The sequence below is a fragment of the Malaclemys terrapin genome, chromosome 1, assembly GCF_027887155.1.
Source record: "Malaclemys terrapin pileata isolate rMalTer1 chromosome 1, rMalTer1.hap1, whole genome shotgun sequence".
NCBI classification, from domain to species: domain Eukaryota; kingdom Metazoa; phylum Chordata; order Testudines; family Emydidae; genus Malaclemys; species Malaclemys terrapin.
This window is the reverse complement of record NC_071505.1, coordinates 325,086,714-325,103,114: the sequence shown is the minus strand read 5'-3', so window position 1 is coordinate 325,103,114 and position 16,401 is coordinate 325,086,714. Positions and strand designations below refer to the sequence as shown.

Below are 16,401 nucleotides of genomic sequence, written 5' to 3'. Positions count from 1 at the left end.
CTACACAAGTGATTTAGGGAAGCAGAATATAAATATTCAAGGACAATAAACTGCAAGACTTGACTTAGGCCATAGGAGCCTTTCCTACATATTTTAAGATATCTAATGCAAACTTAGTTTTACAAAAAGTTGCATTTTAATGTAAGCAGCTTTCAACAGACATATCTTACACTATATACCAGGTTATTGCTTAATTTACTAAAGCTGCAATTTGAAGGAAAGTAACCTTTTCAGATCCTCATTAAACTACCATCCTGATAAATTAAATATTAATACTTTATATTCTGTAGTAACTTTGGGCCAGATTCTCTCCTATGTCTACTTGACTCGAGAGTATGGGTCTGTTGGAGCCATGTACAGCTCCCTGATCTTCTGCCTTGTGCAGTTGTCACCCACCTTAGGTTAGAGCAGTATAGGAACTATTTTAACCTAAACCAGCTGGCAGGAGTCTCCAGGGGATCCTTCAACAGTTGAGAATGGTCTGAGTATACCCATGCTCTGACCATGCCCCTAAACCTGCCCTCTCCCACTCCTTGGCGTGGCCTCCTAGGCCAGGAAGGTAGCATAAAAGCCAGCCATGTCAGTTTGTTTCTAGTTATGAGGTCCATGCCACTGGGAAAATTCTTAGCTGGCCAGCTATGGACAGATTCCAAAGTCTTTCCTGTGGATGGTGATGTGTAATGTGTTCAGATCTGTTTCCTCAATGATTTTATATTCACTTATCTTGTTCTTTTGATATATACATATTTAACTCCTATAGATAGTGGGAGTTATATATGCAAAAATTGAGCATCTCTTGAGAGTGAAACTGAAGGGTGGTTAGACTTCATATGGCATTGTCAGGGTTATTCCTTCAGGAAGCTGGTCCTGTGATATGATGAGTGATTCTATAGGGTGTTAAGTGCACTTCAAGCAGCTGTGAGACCCCCCCTGTTTTTACAAGGAAATAACTAAGTCACATTTTTCCTTCACCTTGACTGCACCATAGACTGCTGTCACCATGCTATTTTCATATGTTCTCAGTGAGCTGACTGTCATGCTAGTCCTAAAACCTGTGTTCTCCTATATCCCACAAATATGCATTGCCTCTCTTTTGACTTTCTTCACCTCCATGTCAGAATCTGTGGAGTAGGATAATGAACCATCAGCAGCCTCCCAAAAAATCAGTGATTTGCCCAACTCTAGTCTCAACACACATGCAGCCTCTTTCAGGCAATGGATGGAGTTTTGAGTATTAGTTTTAGTAGACACATCCTTTGTCACTGGTTACTGATTAATTCCAAACTAATCAAATATGAATAACCTTTTAGTCTTTGTGGAAAATCTGTTCATAATGCTTCTAAAGATGTGCAGTGAACTGACATTTGCAAAGTTAGTGCATGTTTAAATGTCTTTATATGTTTTTGTTCAGACTACAAGTACAAGAAAGCCCAATGGCATTCCTGCGAGCAGTGCAACAGCATGTAAATCCTGAAGTACAGCTGGTGTGTACAAGTTTTTGTTCGTTAAGCGATGCTTTGTGATGCTTTTGATAGGGCTAAGTCCAATCTTCTGATATGCAAGGAAGGTGGAGGGAGAGGAGAGAAAGCATAGAGAGCCTCTTCTCCCTGTGGAATCAGCAGAGCAGAATATCTCTGAGAACAATATCAGTAGCCTGGCTACAGCAGCAGATAATATACCATAACCCCAAAGGTTATGCCTTCCAATTACGAGGCATGTCTAGCTCAGGACATGCACTGCTTCTTTCCAGAACAGCACTGTCAGAGGATGCTTTTTCAGTTAACAAGTGAGCAGCACTTCTAGCCTGTTTTTGTGGTCTTTCAGTCACAAACACACATGGTTACTTTTTTCACCTCATATACCTTTAATCCTCTGTTTCCTAATAGGGTAGGATGTAGCACAGGTATACAGCCTGGGGGAGTCTTCCAAACAGCTTTCTCCTTCACCCAGCTCACCCTCTAAGATTCCCCGCCCCCCTTCCTCCTGATTATATATCCTCCCATTACTAAGCCAATTACTTTATTAGCCCACCAATTGCCACTCAAGTGTCAGTAATCCCCACCAGTAACAGGTTGATTCCAGTTAAGGCTGCCACTTTCTCTGCGCTGCAGCAACCTTGTGACCAGAATTCTGCAACCAGTACTCCTCTCACAGGCACCCTCCCCCATTTGGCAGAATTCCTAGAGAAGGGAACGCATCTGCCAATATCTCTGCTCCCTCGGTTTACACTGGTTGTGGCTGGATTTGGCCTATAGTTAATCAACCAGTAAGTGTAATGTGGTCCATTTAAAAAATGTATACAAGCCTTTATCTGTCAATGTTAGTTTTCCAATCATGAACTCACAAGAGCAAGAGATTTGCAGGAAAAACAAGTTAGACTGGCTTTATAAATTCTTCAGATTTGTGGGGGAAATGTTATGTCTTTTAAGAGGGTGAAATGTATCAAAGTGTAAGGAGAGATCTGCAGAAGTAGAGCACTGACCACTGTTCTCCCCTTCTTCCACTTAGGTAATGTGTGTACTGTCTTCCAATCAGAAGGACTGTTATGATTCGATTAAAAAGTTCCTGAGCCTTGACCGACCTGTCCCAAGCCAATGTGTACTAGCACGCACTCTGAACAAGCAGGGCATGATGATGAGTGTCGCCACAAAAATCGCAATGCAGATTATCTGTAAACTCGGAGGGGAGCTATGGGCAGTCGAGATCCCTGTAAGTAATTTGTTTAAAATGTTTGTTTTTATCACAGCAAAACTTCTTCAACCATTTATGTTAACTAGTCTTTGGTATGTCAAAAATGCTTAGCTCTAGCTGAAATTGATTTAGCTTGGTATACATTGTGCTTTGTTGACATTTTTCATCTGAGGATCTCAGAATACTTCAGCAACAATAATTCATACGAGAAACCACTCCTCAGCATGAGGAATGATTGCCCCAGATTGGGCCCTGTGTTAATGGTGCAGGATCCTTACTCTTGATCTGATGACTTCACAAAATGTTGGTGTATTTAATCCCATCAAAATCATTTTTACATTAAAGTATGTCTCTGTGCATACTCAAAAATCTGAGCACTTCTTGTTTACAATAAAAATTGGTACAAGGTACAGTATTGTGAAACATATCCATGTTTTATGAAGGTATACAAACAAATGTCCAACTTTAGCATTTCTTTGATCCACATTTCTGGGCAGGAAATCAAGCATTTGTGACCCTAATGGCCCAACCAACGGGGGAAAAAACCTCTAAAATTCTTTAAATAAGCTTTATTTTCATGTTATCATATCTATAGGCTATTTAGTTTGACAGTATTTTTGCAGTGGTGATGAGATTTAAAAGAATAGAATTTAAAGGAATGTAAAGGGGATCATTAGATGTAGCAGTGGTATTACAAATAATACCTGAAGACCCCAAGTAGGATCTGAGTCCCATTGTGCAAGGCACTGTACAAACATAGTAAGACAGCTCTGCCCCCAAACAGTTTTAACTCATATGTCTCATATTAGCCATATTTAACACTGGTATAATAATATTTATGTATCTCACAGAAGTGCAGTGAGGCTTAATAATATTTTTGACCTCTGTGGATCTACTTGTGTGAGTAATAGCTCGCTGATGTAAGGGCTGTACAATCACTCTTGAGGTCCAAACTTGCTTCCATTGAAATCAGCAGCCAAATTTCCAGTGACTGAAAAAAGAACACGATTCGGGCCAAAGTTTATATCAAGCAAGTCCTGTCTGGAAATAACAAATTCTAGTGTTAAAATGCCAGTTATTTGATTGTTACTTATGGTATTTGCATGTGCTTCAACACCTTGTGGCTTCAGACTTGAGGCCAAAAGTGAGATTGAATAGCGATTTCTTAGAAACTTGGTAAAAAGTAAAATAAATGATCACACTACAGAATAATGTTTTCATTCATCAGTAGGAGATTCAGTAAGCAATTAATTCCATATCAAGTTCTGTCATCTCCCCCTGATTTTTAATTGATCATTTTGGGATGCCTCCTGCACATTTTAAAAATACAATGGAACCCCGTTTATCTGATCTAATTGGGACCAGGACCAGATTGGATAATCAAAATTTGGATAATCAGGAGAATGGGCAAAGAGCTTTCTATCTGTTATTTTAAGATGCGGAGTTGCTTTAAAACTAGCTTGACCACTTCCGGAAAAGCATTAAAACATATCCCCCCCCTCTTATCCACTTAACAGAATATACAAACCCCTAGTTTTTGCAAAGAATGATTTGTTCATTTATTAACAAGAAAACCAATGCGAGTTTTTAACAAGTACAGGTATTGATCATTTTTACATTCTTTCCTTTTAACCCTGAACATTATAGGGACTGTCTACAACAGTGTTTCTCAGCCTTTTTGTTGCAGTTGCCCAGGGCTCCACACCACATGGAGGTTCAGATAAACAGAGTTCTTCTGTATTTCTTAAAGTATTCAGAACTCTGCTTTATTTCATATATATTTTATCAATCTAATGTTTAATGGGAAACAGATAATTCTGTTTCATCTTTAATCTTTAGCACTCACTTTAACAAGAACATTTACTTCATTCATTGATTTTCTTTGTCATTATAAAAACAGCTTGACAGCATGCTGAAATTCAGTTGCCAGAACTAAGTAGAGGAAATGGACTATTTTGTTTTATTTAGTATGATCTTTCATCATGAGACACCTATGCTCCTTTTGAAATTCTTCCATTTCATCTGATTTCCCTTCATAAAAGGTGTCAAGATTCCTTACTGAATGAGCAGGGCTTAACTCTATTAGTGCTAGACAATATCCTTACAATGTTCTCTTTTATCATGAACCAGAGAACTCTGCTCATTCTTTATGCCTTTCTGCTATCACTCCACTTCCCTTCTATGGTTTATTTAATAAGATATAAAAATGTAAACTATGTACCAAATTTTGCCCTGAATTACTCCCCTGCAGTCCATGTCTGTTGTGCTCTATATGTGAATTTCACCCTGTATCCCTACTTCTTCTTGTGTTGTATGAGAGTCTGAGCCTCGTAATGAGGTCCTGCTATAATTATAAATAACAGTAAAAATAGGTACACTAACCCAAGTATCTACAGTACTTTTGCAGTCCTTGTATTTGAATCCTCTTGTAATTTAATTAGGTGAGATAGGCATCAGACTACAAACATTTTGTGGGGATGAGGATGGGATTTCCATCCCACTTTAGAATGAAACATTCTTCACTTTCATAGTTTGCATAGGTAGAAAAAAGTTAAGTAACACGATCTTATTTTCATAACACACAGTTAAATTTCACCAGTAGTACTGTATGAACTATTTGCTCCCACCTATTACAGAGAGCCTGAGTCCCATCTACAGATGTCCTAAATAGTGGTTATTTCTGACACTTTTATTTAATTCAAAAGATTTGATTCAATTATTCCAAGTTGATAGTGTCTTTTAGCAATCTGTTCCTTCTCAGAATCACCTTAAGTCTTACCACTTCCTCCCCTCCCCCCCCCAAGTGGAAAGCACACTATGACCTGACCTTCAATAATAAATACGCATAGCGGCATACATAAAATATTTTTTAATTCTTTAACAGTTTTTCCCCAGTGAGCGAAAGGGAGAAAGAAAGGATCATGTTTTACAGCCTCTAGTCATGTTGATGTTCATTGGCATATCATTGTGATGGCATGGTAAAATGATCTATGTAGAATGTGGGTACAAGGTCAGGACCTTACAGAATTAGCAAATCAGGTCTGAAGTGATCCATTAGCATTGGTGTGAATGTGTTTCATCTAAACAGAGTTTAAAATGTCTTTATTTAACAAAATTAAACTTGAGGATTTGAGGGTTTTATTGAAAATAGTGTAGTCTCATCTGACAATACTCTAGCTTTGCTCTGTTGTGTGGCTCTATGCCATACGCATTTTAACTGTTTCAAAAAGTGATTTGGTAAAGCTTTGAAAATCAGTATATTTGAAGTACTGTATATAATTGATAATTCATTGCATCACCAAATTATTCTCAATTTAAATTTATTTCACAGCTAAAATCACTCATGGTGATAGGTATTGATGTCAATAAAGATGCTCTTAACAAGGGAAGTTCAGTAGTTGGATTTGTGGCTAGCACTAATTCAAAAATTACAAGGTAAGCCTTTTATACTACTACTCCTATAATTATGCCTACCTATCTCTGGGGGCTTACTTTCTGTTTTGAATTCTTTGGACAGAAGGCACTATCACTGACCTGGAAGAAAACATAAAATTATTATTGATTAAAATTTTCAGGTGTCAGATAGGAGGAATGGTAAATAATGAGGAGGGCAGGTCTCTGATACATAGCGATCTGGATCACTTGGTAAGCAGGGCACAATTAATGTATGCCTTTTAATACAGTAAGGTCAGTACAGTAAAGCCAAATGTAAGTTCATATATCTAGCAACAAAGAACATAGACCATACTTATAAGATGTGAGATTATATCTTGGGACTGAAAAAGATTTGGGGATTATGGTGTATAATCAGCAGAATGGTGTCATTATCATTCATTCACTTCTGTACATATATACATACTTAATATCCGCCTTCATACGGAGGCAGACTTAGTAAATCACCGCAACAATTTCAAACCAGTATGGTTTAAATATAATTTATTTTAAAAGTCAATAATTTTGTGTTTTTCTTTGCAATCCCTTAAATACACCAAAGAAAATGAGAGTTTAAAACAAATATGAAATAACTTCAAATGACTCTTAAATCCATAAAGACTGTAGAAGTCTTAAAAATGGCCATTAAGTCACGAGCCTATGCTCATCAGCCATAGATGTTTTACCATCAACTTCAACAGCAGTAAGTTTGTGTCCTTATTCTATCCATCACTCAAACAGTTCCTAAGTATTACAGAATAGATGATACTCTTTAAGATCATCTGTTATGAGCCATTTGAGGAGTCTTCCATGTTAAAGACAATATCACGCCCTTGGGAACTAGGCATCACTTCCAGTTAATACTGATTGTAGTTGTATATGTGGATCAAGAGTATCATGTGGGTCTGGGGGACTCTTGGGTTCTGCTCCCACATTGGATGTGCTCACTGGTGCTGGCTTCCTCCTTTCCCTCGGGGTGCTCAACCCCTGCTCAGCCCCAGGCCCCACCTCCACTTCACCCCTCCACCCAAGCCCCTGCCCCACCTCTTCCTGCCCCTGCTTTGCCCCAGGTCCGGCCCCCAATCCACCTCTTCCGCAAAGGCCCCACCCCGCCTCTTCCCACCCAGTTCCACCCCCTGCCCCGAGCGCGTCCCAGCCCCGTTCCTCCCCTTCTCTCCTCCAGCACCTCTTGCACACTGCGGAACAGCTGATCGCTGCGGGTGGGAGGCACTGGGAGGGATGGGGGTGCTGGCTGCCAGTAGATGCTAAGCACCCACTAATTTTTTTTTCCATGGGTGCTGTAGGGCTGGAGCACCCACGGAGTCCGTGCCTATCAATGGGCTGTTTTTTGGATAGGATGTAAAATTCAGCTGCATGTATTATTGAAAGGCACGGGCATTTTTGGCAATAATATGGGTGTTAACCCTGGTGTCTTTGCTGAATTAGGTAATTACATTCTGCCTACTAAATTGGATATAGTATTCTTTTCACTTTCTGTCTTAGTATTAAACAGCTGCCTTTTTTCGCCCCAAAGATAGATTAAGTGACTCCTGTATATGACTTGAATAGTATTTAGTGGAGTGCTTTAGGATAAAAGGTGCTATATAAATATAAAATAATGTTTATTATTTATGAGTTCAGAACTTTTTGGAGTTTGGACCTGGTATAATGATAGTGAATTCATTGCAAATCCTAATTCATACAGTGTCAGGGCAAGTGTTTGTTAATACAGTATTCGGTCTGTAGACTCTTCAGAAGATAGAATGGTGGCAATTTAATTTCACTGTTGTGATATAGAGTCAATGTTAGAAAAAGAAATTTCTTTGCATTCAGAAGTCTGTATAAACTTAAATATTGTGATGGTTTACGTGTTTGGGGGTATATTCAGCAACCAACACAAACTTAATTTTTTCAAAGTAAAGCTATTTTTTACAGTAATCCAGTAAGGATGTATTTTTAAACCATTGAAACCACACAGCATTATTTATGAAGAACTCTAGAATTAAACAAACATTGTAAACAAATTCAGCTATTTTATTAGTGCATGATAGTGTCTTCACAATCCTGAACCTGGAAAGACTTGTTGGCAGCCCTGATGGGGTTCATTATAAGCTGTCATGATATGGTTGGTCAACTTCTCAGTGCTGAATGGATGTTAATGTTCCCTTCATATATGTTCAGTCCAGTTCTTTGGTGTACCCCCTTCTTCTGCATATTATAATAATAATTAGCATTTACATAGAACCTTCCATCTGAGAATCTGAAAGTGCCTCACAAATATAGTCTATTCATCTTACAACACCCCAGTTAGAGATGTAAGCATTTTACAGAGAAGAAAGAAAAGCAGGAGGTTGAAGCTCAAGTTTTCAAAAGTGGCCTCTAATTTCAGATTCCTCAGTGTTTTGGGTGGCCAACTTTAGACACCAACTAGCTAATTTTCAGAGCTGTTGAACACTTAATCTACCAATGGAGTCAGTGTGAGCTAACTAGACATCAAGTTTGAAAAATGTAGCTCATAAATCCTGGGGAATAAGGCAGGTCTGACCTGTTCTACTGCATTGCTCAGGATCTAGATTTCATATTCTCATAAGCTATCCCTACTTTAAAGAGTCCTCCCTTTATTGGTAGTTTCAGGTGATGGCTGTATGATTTATGAGACGCGCAGCCAATAGTAAAGGAAACTTGGTGTTAAAGTAATGCAGAACTCAGAAGAACATTATTGTAGTGGTTGCCTAGTAACTTACTACTTATTTTTAGGTGGTTCTCTCGCTGCATCCTTCAGAATACAGGGACTGATATCGCAGATTGTTTAAAAGTCTGCATGAAAGGTATAATGTCATGTATCTTTTAAAGTTAGAGCAATACAGTTTATAGGTTGATTATTGGCTATTTCCCAATGTATTGTTTGCATTACATTCTAATCTCCTGTGTAAATGAATTTCACAATGCATCAGAACCTGTAGTATTATAGAAACTATTATTATTACAGAAATTGGCTACCCAGACTAGTTTTAAAACCAGATGCACAACATTATTACACCAATTACTCTGTATTTTGTAAATTCTTATATTCTTTCTTTTAATAATAAGTTAGGGCTTTAACTTGTAAATCCTTAGTCACAGGAATAGTCCTTATTCATTATACGGAGTACTACTCCCATGTCCTCACTTTGTAAGCTCCTTGGGGCAGGAACGTTGACTTATTATGTATTTGTAAAGAGTAAGGTTCACCAAGTGTGCTATCTAAATATATAATCAAAATTGCATGGCAATATATAGTAAGAAACCTTGAAAATGTCACTCATCCAGCATGATTAGGACTCTTTTCTACTTCTTCAACATCTGTAGAATCTAAACTCTACCAAAAAACAAACAAAAAAAAAACACCCCAACCCCTTTCTAGCTCTTGTGGTTGTGAACAAAACCTCCCAAGAAGCAAGTGTGCTCTTCCCAAGGCTTACATCTACACTATGCACCACTTTTGGCAGCATGCAGGGTATGTGTAGTTTCGCTGCAGTATGTGTCAACTCAGTAAAATGCTCTGGCATTGCCAAAAGGTGTCAGTCGCTCCCCCACCAGAGTCTTTTCCTGCAGCAAGGAAAGGCTCAGGCACTGGGTCAGTAGATGGCTAAAAATAGCAGTATAGGCAGGGAGGCATGGCTTGGGCGAGCAGAGCCATGTAAGGTATGTACTTGGTTACATAGCCAACCCCCCCCCCCCGATGTATATTTACTTGCCTAAGCCATGTCTCACCATCAACACTGCTGTTTATATCTGTGCTGGGAGGCTGAGTATGTACGCTACACACTGCCGAAAGAAGCCTGCAGTGTAGATGTAGTATAAGTCTTCAGAGAGATGGTTCCAATGTTGCTGTCACTTTAAGAGGGGCAGATGATGAGTGTGCCTGTCACCAGTGCTAAGGCTGCCAGCGTCCAGCCATCACTCCTAGGAGTGATGGGCCTTGGTGGGGCTTCTGCGCCACTTCCTATAAAAAGCAGAGGCTCACACGTGCTCAGTGGGAGAATGTCTAGCACAGGGGTCGGCAACCTATGGCACGCGTGCCAAAGATGGCACGCGAGCTGATTTTTAATGGCACGCTGCTGCCTGACCAAGTCCCAAGGACACACACAGCCAGTGAGGGGCAGAGCCCGCGCCGCCCCAGAGAGGAGCTGCCTCAGCGGTCTGCCTGTGGGCTCTCGCGTCCCCTCACCCAGCGAGGAGCCCTGCCCGGGGGCGTGGAGGGGCCCGCTCACCTGGACGCCTTGGTATAGCTGGCCATGGTGGATTGGCGGTGCACCGGGGGAGCGGGTTCGCTGCCAGACCCGGTCCCGACTCCCGGCAGCAATAAGCAGGGGCAGTGGAGGTGGGAGAGGCCGGCGGTGGCAGCAGCGCCGGCTGCTGAGCGTCCCCAGGAGGAGGTGGCCGGCCGGGGCCATGTATCAGTACTTGCTGGGAGGAGCGGAGAGCCCCGCGGCCTGGTGGCGCTGAATGCACAGCAGGTGCGGGTGAGCGGGAATCAGTGGTGGCCAGAGAGCCCTGGGGCGAGGAGCTCGCATACCGTGGGGTCATGCGCCGCCCAGAGTGGCTCCTCCAGACACAGCCAGAGGGGAATCTCTCGCTGGGGGGTGCTAGTTGCGCTCGTGGGGTGCGCCGCAGGGCCCTGAGTGGGTGAGCTAGCTGGGGGCCGCAGGAGTGGGGGGAGCCCTCAGCCCTCTGCACCTCACACACCCCCAGCCCTCTGCCCTCAGCCCCGCATTCCCCCCAGGCCCATGCCCTGTGCCCCGGACACACCCCAGGCCCCTGCCCTGAGCCCTGTACCCCCCTCACACACACCTAGCCCTCTGCTTGACTCCTTCACCCCCCCATGACCCCAGCACTGAGTCTGGCACCCCCACATATACCCAGCCTCCCCTCCCTGACACCTGCACCCCCCCTCATACCCTGCGCCCCCTCGCCCCATGCACCCCCCACATCCCCACCCCCACCGTGAGCACCAAACGGAGCTCCTGCACACACACCCCACACACATTCCCACCTGCACCCCTTGCACCAAATGAGAGCTGCCCAGGTAAGTGCCCCACACCCAAATCTCCAGCCCCAACCCTGAGTCCCCTCCCTCATTCTAGCTCCTGGCCAGACCCTTCACCCCAGCCCTGTGCTCAGTGCACTCCCACCCTCAGCTCAGTGCAGAGAGAGGAAGAGAATGGGCCAGAACCAGGGAGAAGGTAGGTACCCACTGTATGTGTGCAGGGCCGGGACCCCAGACCGGCAGCAGGCTGAGCGGGTCCGGCTATTGGCATCCCGGCTGGCAGGAGCCGGCGGATGGAACCCCTGAACGGCAGTGGGCTGCGGGGTCCTGGTCACCAACCAACCCTGCACAGCCCGCTGCTGGTCTGGGGTTCTGGCTGCCGGACCCTTGCCAGCCAGGGTCCCGGCCGCAGGCCCCGCTCAGCCCGCTGCTGGCCTAGGTGAACAGAACCCCAGACCAGCAGCGGGCTGAACGGGCCGGCGGTGTAAGATCAACATTTTAATTTAATTTTCAATGAAGCTTCTTAAACATTTTGAAAACCTTGTTTATTTTACAATACAACACTAGTTTAGTTATCTAATATATAGACTTATAGAGAGACCTTCTAAAAAACATTAAAATGTATGACTGGCACGCGAAACCTTAAATCGGAGTGAATAAATGAAGACTCGGCACACCACTTCTGAAAGGTTGCCGATCCCTGGTCTAGCAGAATCTTTGCTCCTCACGTCCCCCGCCCCCTTCCCCCATAGAAGAGCCCTCTGTAGCAGTAACAGGCAAGGAGCCCGCTGCTATTGGTCTTCAGGCTGGCTTGGATCACCCTGCTCCTTGTTCTGATGCTGCTGCTCTATTTTTGGGATGGCTGGGGTCAGGTACAGGAGGAGGGAAATCTCACTCTCTGCCATTCCAGCACAGGACTCTGTTTTATTTTGAGGAATTGGTGCTTAGCAGATGCAAAGAAAAAGATCCAAATTCAGATATGTGACTTTTGTCCAACTCTTCATCATGTAAATTACATCAGTTTATTTACAGTATATACACCCATTTCCAGTGTGCAACTTGCATCTTTGATTTTGGCCTCTGGAGACTTATATCCTGATCCAAAGTGCATTAACATCAGTGGGAATGTTTCCATTTACTGTGGTAGGCTTTGGCCCATAATTTGCATATTTCAAGTATATTATAAATAGGGCTATCAAGTGATAAAAAATTAATCTCGATTAATTGCGTTGTTAATAATAATAGAATACCATTTATTTAAATATTTTTGGATGTTTTCTACATTTTCAAATATATTGATTTCAATTACAACACAGAATACAAATATTTGCACTGCTAAAAACAGTTCTTTTCAATTCACCTAATACAAGTACTGAAGTGCAATCTGTTTATCATGAAAGTTGAACTTACAAATGTAGAATTATGTACCAAAAAACTGCATTCAAAAATAAAACTATGTAGAACTTTAGAGCCTACAAGTCCACTCAGTCTTACTTCCTGTTCAACCAATCACTCAGACAAACAAGTTTGTTTACATTTGCGGGAGATAATGCTGCCTGCTTCTTGTTTTCAGTGTTACCTGAGAGAGAACAGGCATTCGCATTGCACTGTTGTAGCTGGTGTCGCAAGATATTTAGGTGCTAGATGCGCTAAAGATTCATATGTCCCTTCATGTTTCAACCACCATTCCAGAGGATATGCATCCATGCTGATGACGAGTTCTGCTTGATAACGATCCAAAGCAGTGCATACCGTTGCATGTTCATTTTCATCATCTGAGTCAGATGCCATCAGCAGAAAGTTGATTTTCTTTTTTGGTGGTTCAGGTTCTATAGTTTCCACATGGGAGTGCTGCTCTTTTAAGACTTCTCAAAGCATGTTCCACATTTCATCCCTCTCAGATTTTGGAAGGCACTTGAGATTCTTAAACCTTGGGTTGAGTGCAGAAGCTATTGTTAGAAATCTCACATTGGTATCTTTGCGTTTTGTCAAAGCAGTGAAAGTGTTCTTAAAATGAACAACATGTGCTGGGTCATCATCCGAGACTGCTATAACATGAACTATACGGCAGAATGTGGGTAAAACCACAGAGCAGGGGACATACAATTCTCACCCAAGGAGTTCAGTCACAAATTTAATTAATGCATTATTTTTCTAACGAACGTCATCAGCATGGAAGCATGTCCTCTGGAACGGTGGTCGAAGCATGAAGGGGCATACGAATATTTAGCATATCTGGCACAAAAACCTTGCAATTCCGGCTACAAAAGTGCCAAGCGAACACCTGTTCTCACTTTCAGGTGACATTGTAAATAAGTGGGTAGCATTATCTCCCATAAATGTAAACAAACTTGTTTGTCTTAGCGATCAGCTGAATACGAAGTAGGACTATGTGGACTTGTAGGATCTGAAGTTTTACATTGTTTAGTTTTTGAGTGCAGTTAAGTAACAAAAAAAATCTACATTTGTAAGTTGTACTTTCACAATAAAGAGATTGCACTACAGTACTTGTATGAGGTGAATTGAAAAATACTATTTCTTTTGTTCACAGGCATCGACTTTCCAGAGTGCTGGGGGATGCTTGACTCCTGGCTCTGCTCAAGTCCCCGCCCCCACTCCACCTCTTCCCCCAAGGCCCCATCCCTGCCCCACCTCTTCCTGCCCCCGCTCTGCCTCTTCCTTCCCCCGAGCGCGCCAAGTCCTCACTACTCCCCCCTCCCCCCGCACCTCCCTAGCCTCCTGCATGCCACGAAACAGTGGGCAGGAGGCGCGGGGAGGGTGGGGGAGGTGCTGATCCACGGGACCCACCAGTGGGCAGGAGGCACTGGGGGATGGGGAGGAGCTGATAGGGGGGCTACTGGTGGGTCCTAAGCACCCACAATATTTTCCCCATGGGTACTCCAGCCCCGGAGCATCCATGGAGTCGGCACCTATGCTTTTGTTTATCTTTTTTACAGTGCAAATGTTTGTAATAAAAAATAATAATATAAAGTGAGCACTGTACACTTTGTAGTCTGTATTGTAATTGAAATCAATATATTTGAAAATGTATAAAAACATCCAAAATATTTAATACATTTAAATTGGTATTGTTTAACAGTGCAATTAAAACTGATTAATAGTGATTCATTTTTTGTGTTAATTGCGTAGTTAACTGCAATTAATTGACAGCCCTAATTATAAATTGTGTCCAGTTTTAAATAGATCTAAGATGGATGTGTGTTTGTAGTATACGTTTATGATATACACAGAAATATATAGTGTTCTGCATTAGGTAGTTTGTATTTACAGAATCTTAAATACAAGCATGTGTAGTTTTCTTTGGTACTTGGAATAGATAAAAACTGTGTTTAGCTTTTGGTAAATCATGAACATTTGATACAGCCAACTATATATAAAATACAGGAAATCACAATAAAAAGATATAATCAATTTATTTGAGTCATTAACACCAGGAATGAATTTGTACTAGAAGTTTCATAACATAATATGTTGTATATTAATGCATTAAAAATATTCAAGTGAAAGAAAAATGCATCAGAGAACTTGCTGTTACTATTAATAGCACATACAGTACAGTACACATTTTAGCAGAGAGGAGATTTATTACCTCTAGAGCCAGAGCTAGTATTATTTTTATGACACAATCAAAAAAAATGATTGCATATTGTTACAAAAGAAAACAAGAATATTAATATTAAATTAGGTTGAAAAGAAATAAACCCTGATCACTCTCTCCTTACTGATGCGGTATGTAATATAGGCGCTATCAGCAAGTGGCACAAGTATAATTGTGAGTTGCCTGCGCGCATCATAGTATACCGTGATGGTGTTGCAGATGGCCAGCTGAAGATGGTGGTGGATTATGAGGTCCCCCAACTACTTAGTGTCCTCACAGAATTAACTACTAATTACAGGTAACTAGAATTTCTTCTCTTCCCCTCCATGTTGGAGAAATCAAAGCAAATTCAATGCACTTGTATCTATTATGTCATTTCCTATAGAATATATCTGAAAACATAAAATTCTGGCTGACATTGCTGATTTCCAAAGAGACTGAGGACTTACAGACACTATCATGTAACTTGATATGTTCTTTCAGGTCTCAGACATAATCCATTGTTTATATGCTTTATAAAAAGACAAGTAGAACATTCTGAATGAGATATGGCAACATAATTCAAGCCATCTGCCTGTTTCTATTCTTAGTCCTTTTATAACTAGGAAAGAGGTAATATGAAATCATTTATTTTAGCTACTTTATATTTGTCCTTTGTTTCAAGTCCCAAAGTGTCAGTGATTGTGGTCAGGAAGAGATGCATTCCTCGATTCTTCGCAGAGGCAAACAGAAGCCTGCAAAACCCACCTGTTGGCACTATTGTTGACACAGAGGCTACTCGTCCTGAATGGCAAGTATACTTGCGTCAAACCGAAAGAACCTGCTGTCTCCTTCATAGAGTACAATTTGAATATCAGATTAAGGGAGTATAATGTTATTAAGCAGGAGTCTTCTAAAACTTCAGGTTAGAAAGGCACCCTGAAATTTTTTCAGCTCTCCTAATTCAACAACCATACAGTATAATTTGTTTGAAGGAGCAAATATATCTGTTTTCAGATATGCTTGTAGAATTTCTTCAGCAAACACAATTCATTTTACGTTTAATCCCTGTACAAAAATTCTGATTTTGAAACTCCTATTAAAAGTGAAATATACAGTGTTCTGCGTTGAATTACACTAACCAAATTGAAAAAGTACATAAGCTGCATTAATTTTTTAAAATGACAGTTATAGTATACAAAATGTACGTATCAATATAATCCATTTATCTTTACATTGTATTTTAAAAGATAAATCCTAAAAAAAAAAAAAAAAAAAACACCACAGAGAAAATACAACTTTAAGATTCTCATGGGAGTCCGATTTGCCCGTGCATTACTCCAGGTTTATGTTGATGTAATTCCATTGATTTCATTGGCATGAAGCTAGAGTAATGCATGGGTGAATCAGACCCATATGAGAATCCTAAAGTTTATTTTCTCTGTTATACTGGTTATAGGTATTAATATTAATGTAACTAGCCAAAGATGCTACATTAATAGACATTGATACAGAGATGACAGACTCAGAAACCTAACAAGGAAAAAGGTCTGCATTTTGATGTCCTTTTCAAACCCATTTCAGCCAAGTTTTTAAGCTCGACCTTGTCTACATTACAGAGTTTTGTCGACAAAAGTTAGGTCGACACTCA

At 41.2% G+C, this 16,401-nt stretch overlaps 1 protein-coding gene across 4 annotated transcripts in view; it reads left to right on the top strand.

The window, feature by feature from the left end:
* PIWIL4 (piwi like RNA-mediated gene silencing 4) overlaps positions 1–16,401 on the top strand; it is a 59,547-nt gene that overhangs the window by 35,331 nt on the left and 7,815 nt on the right. For 3 of the 4 annotated variants that reach the window (XM_054015625.1, XM_054015623.1, XM_054015627.1), the window contains 6 exons: positions 1,412–1,484; positions 2,509–2,709; positions 6,023–6,126; positions 8,881–8,951; positions 14,916–15,069; positions 15,436–15,561. In XM_054015625.1, coding sequence (XP_053871600.1) covers positions 1,412–1,484; positions 2,509–2,709; positions 6,023–6,126; positions 8,881–8,951; positions 14,916–15,069; positions 15,436–15,561 — 729 coding nt within the window. The remainder of the gene's footprint in view (positions 1–1,411; positions 1,485–2,508; positions 2,710–6,022; positions 6,127–8,880; positions 8,952–14,915; positions 15,070–15,435; positions 15,562–16,401) is intronic. The other variant, XM_054015626.1, reaches the window with a different exon arrangement.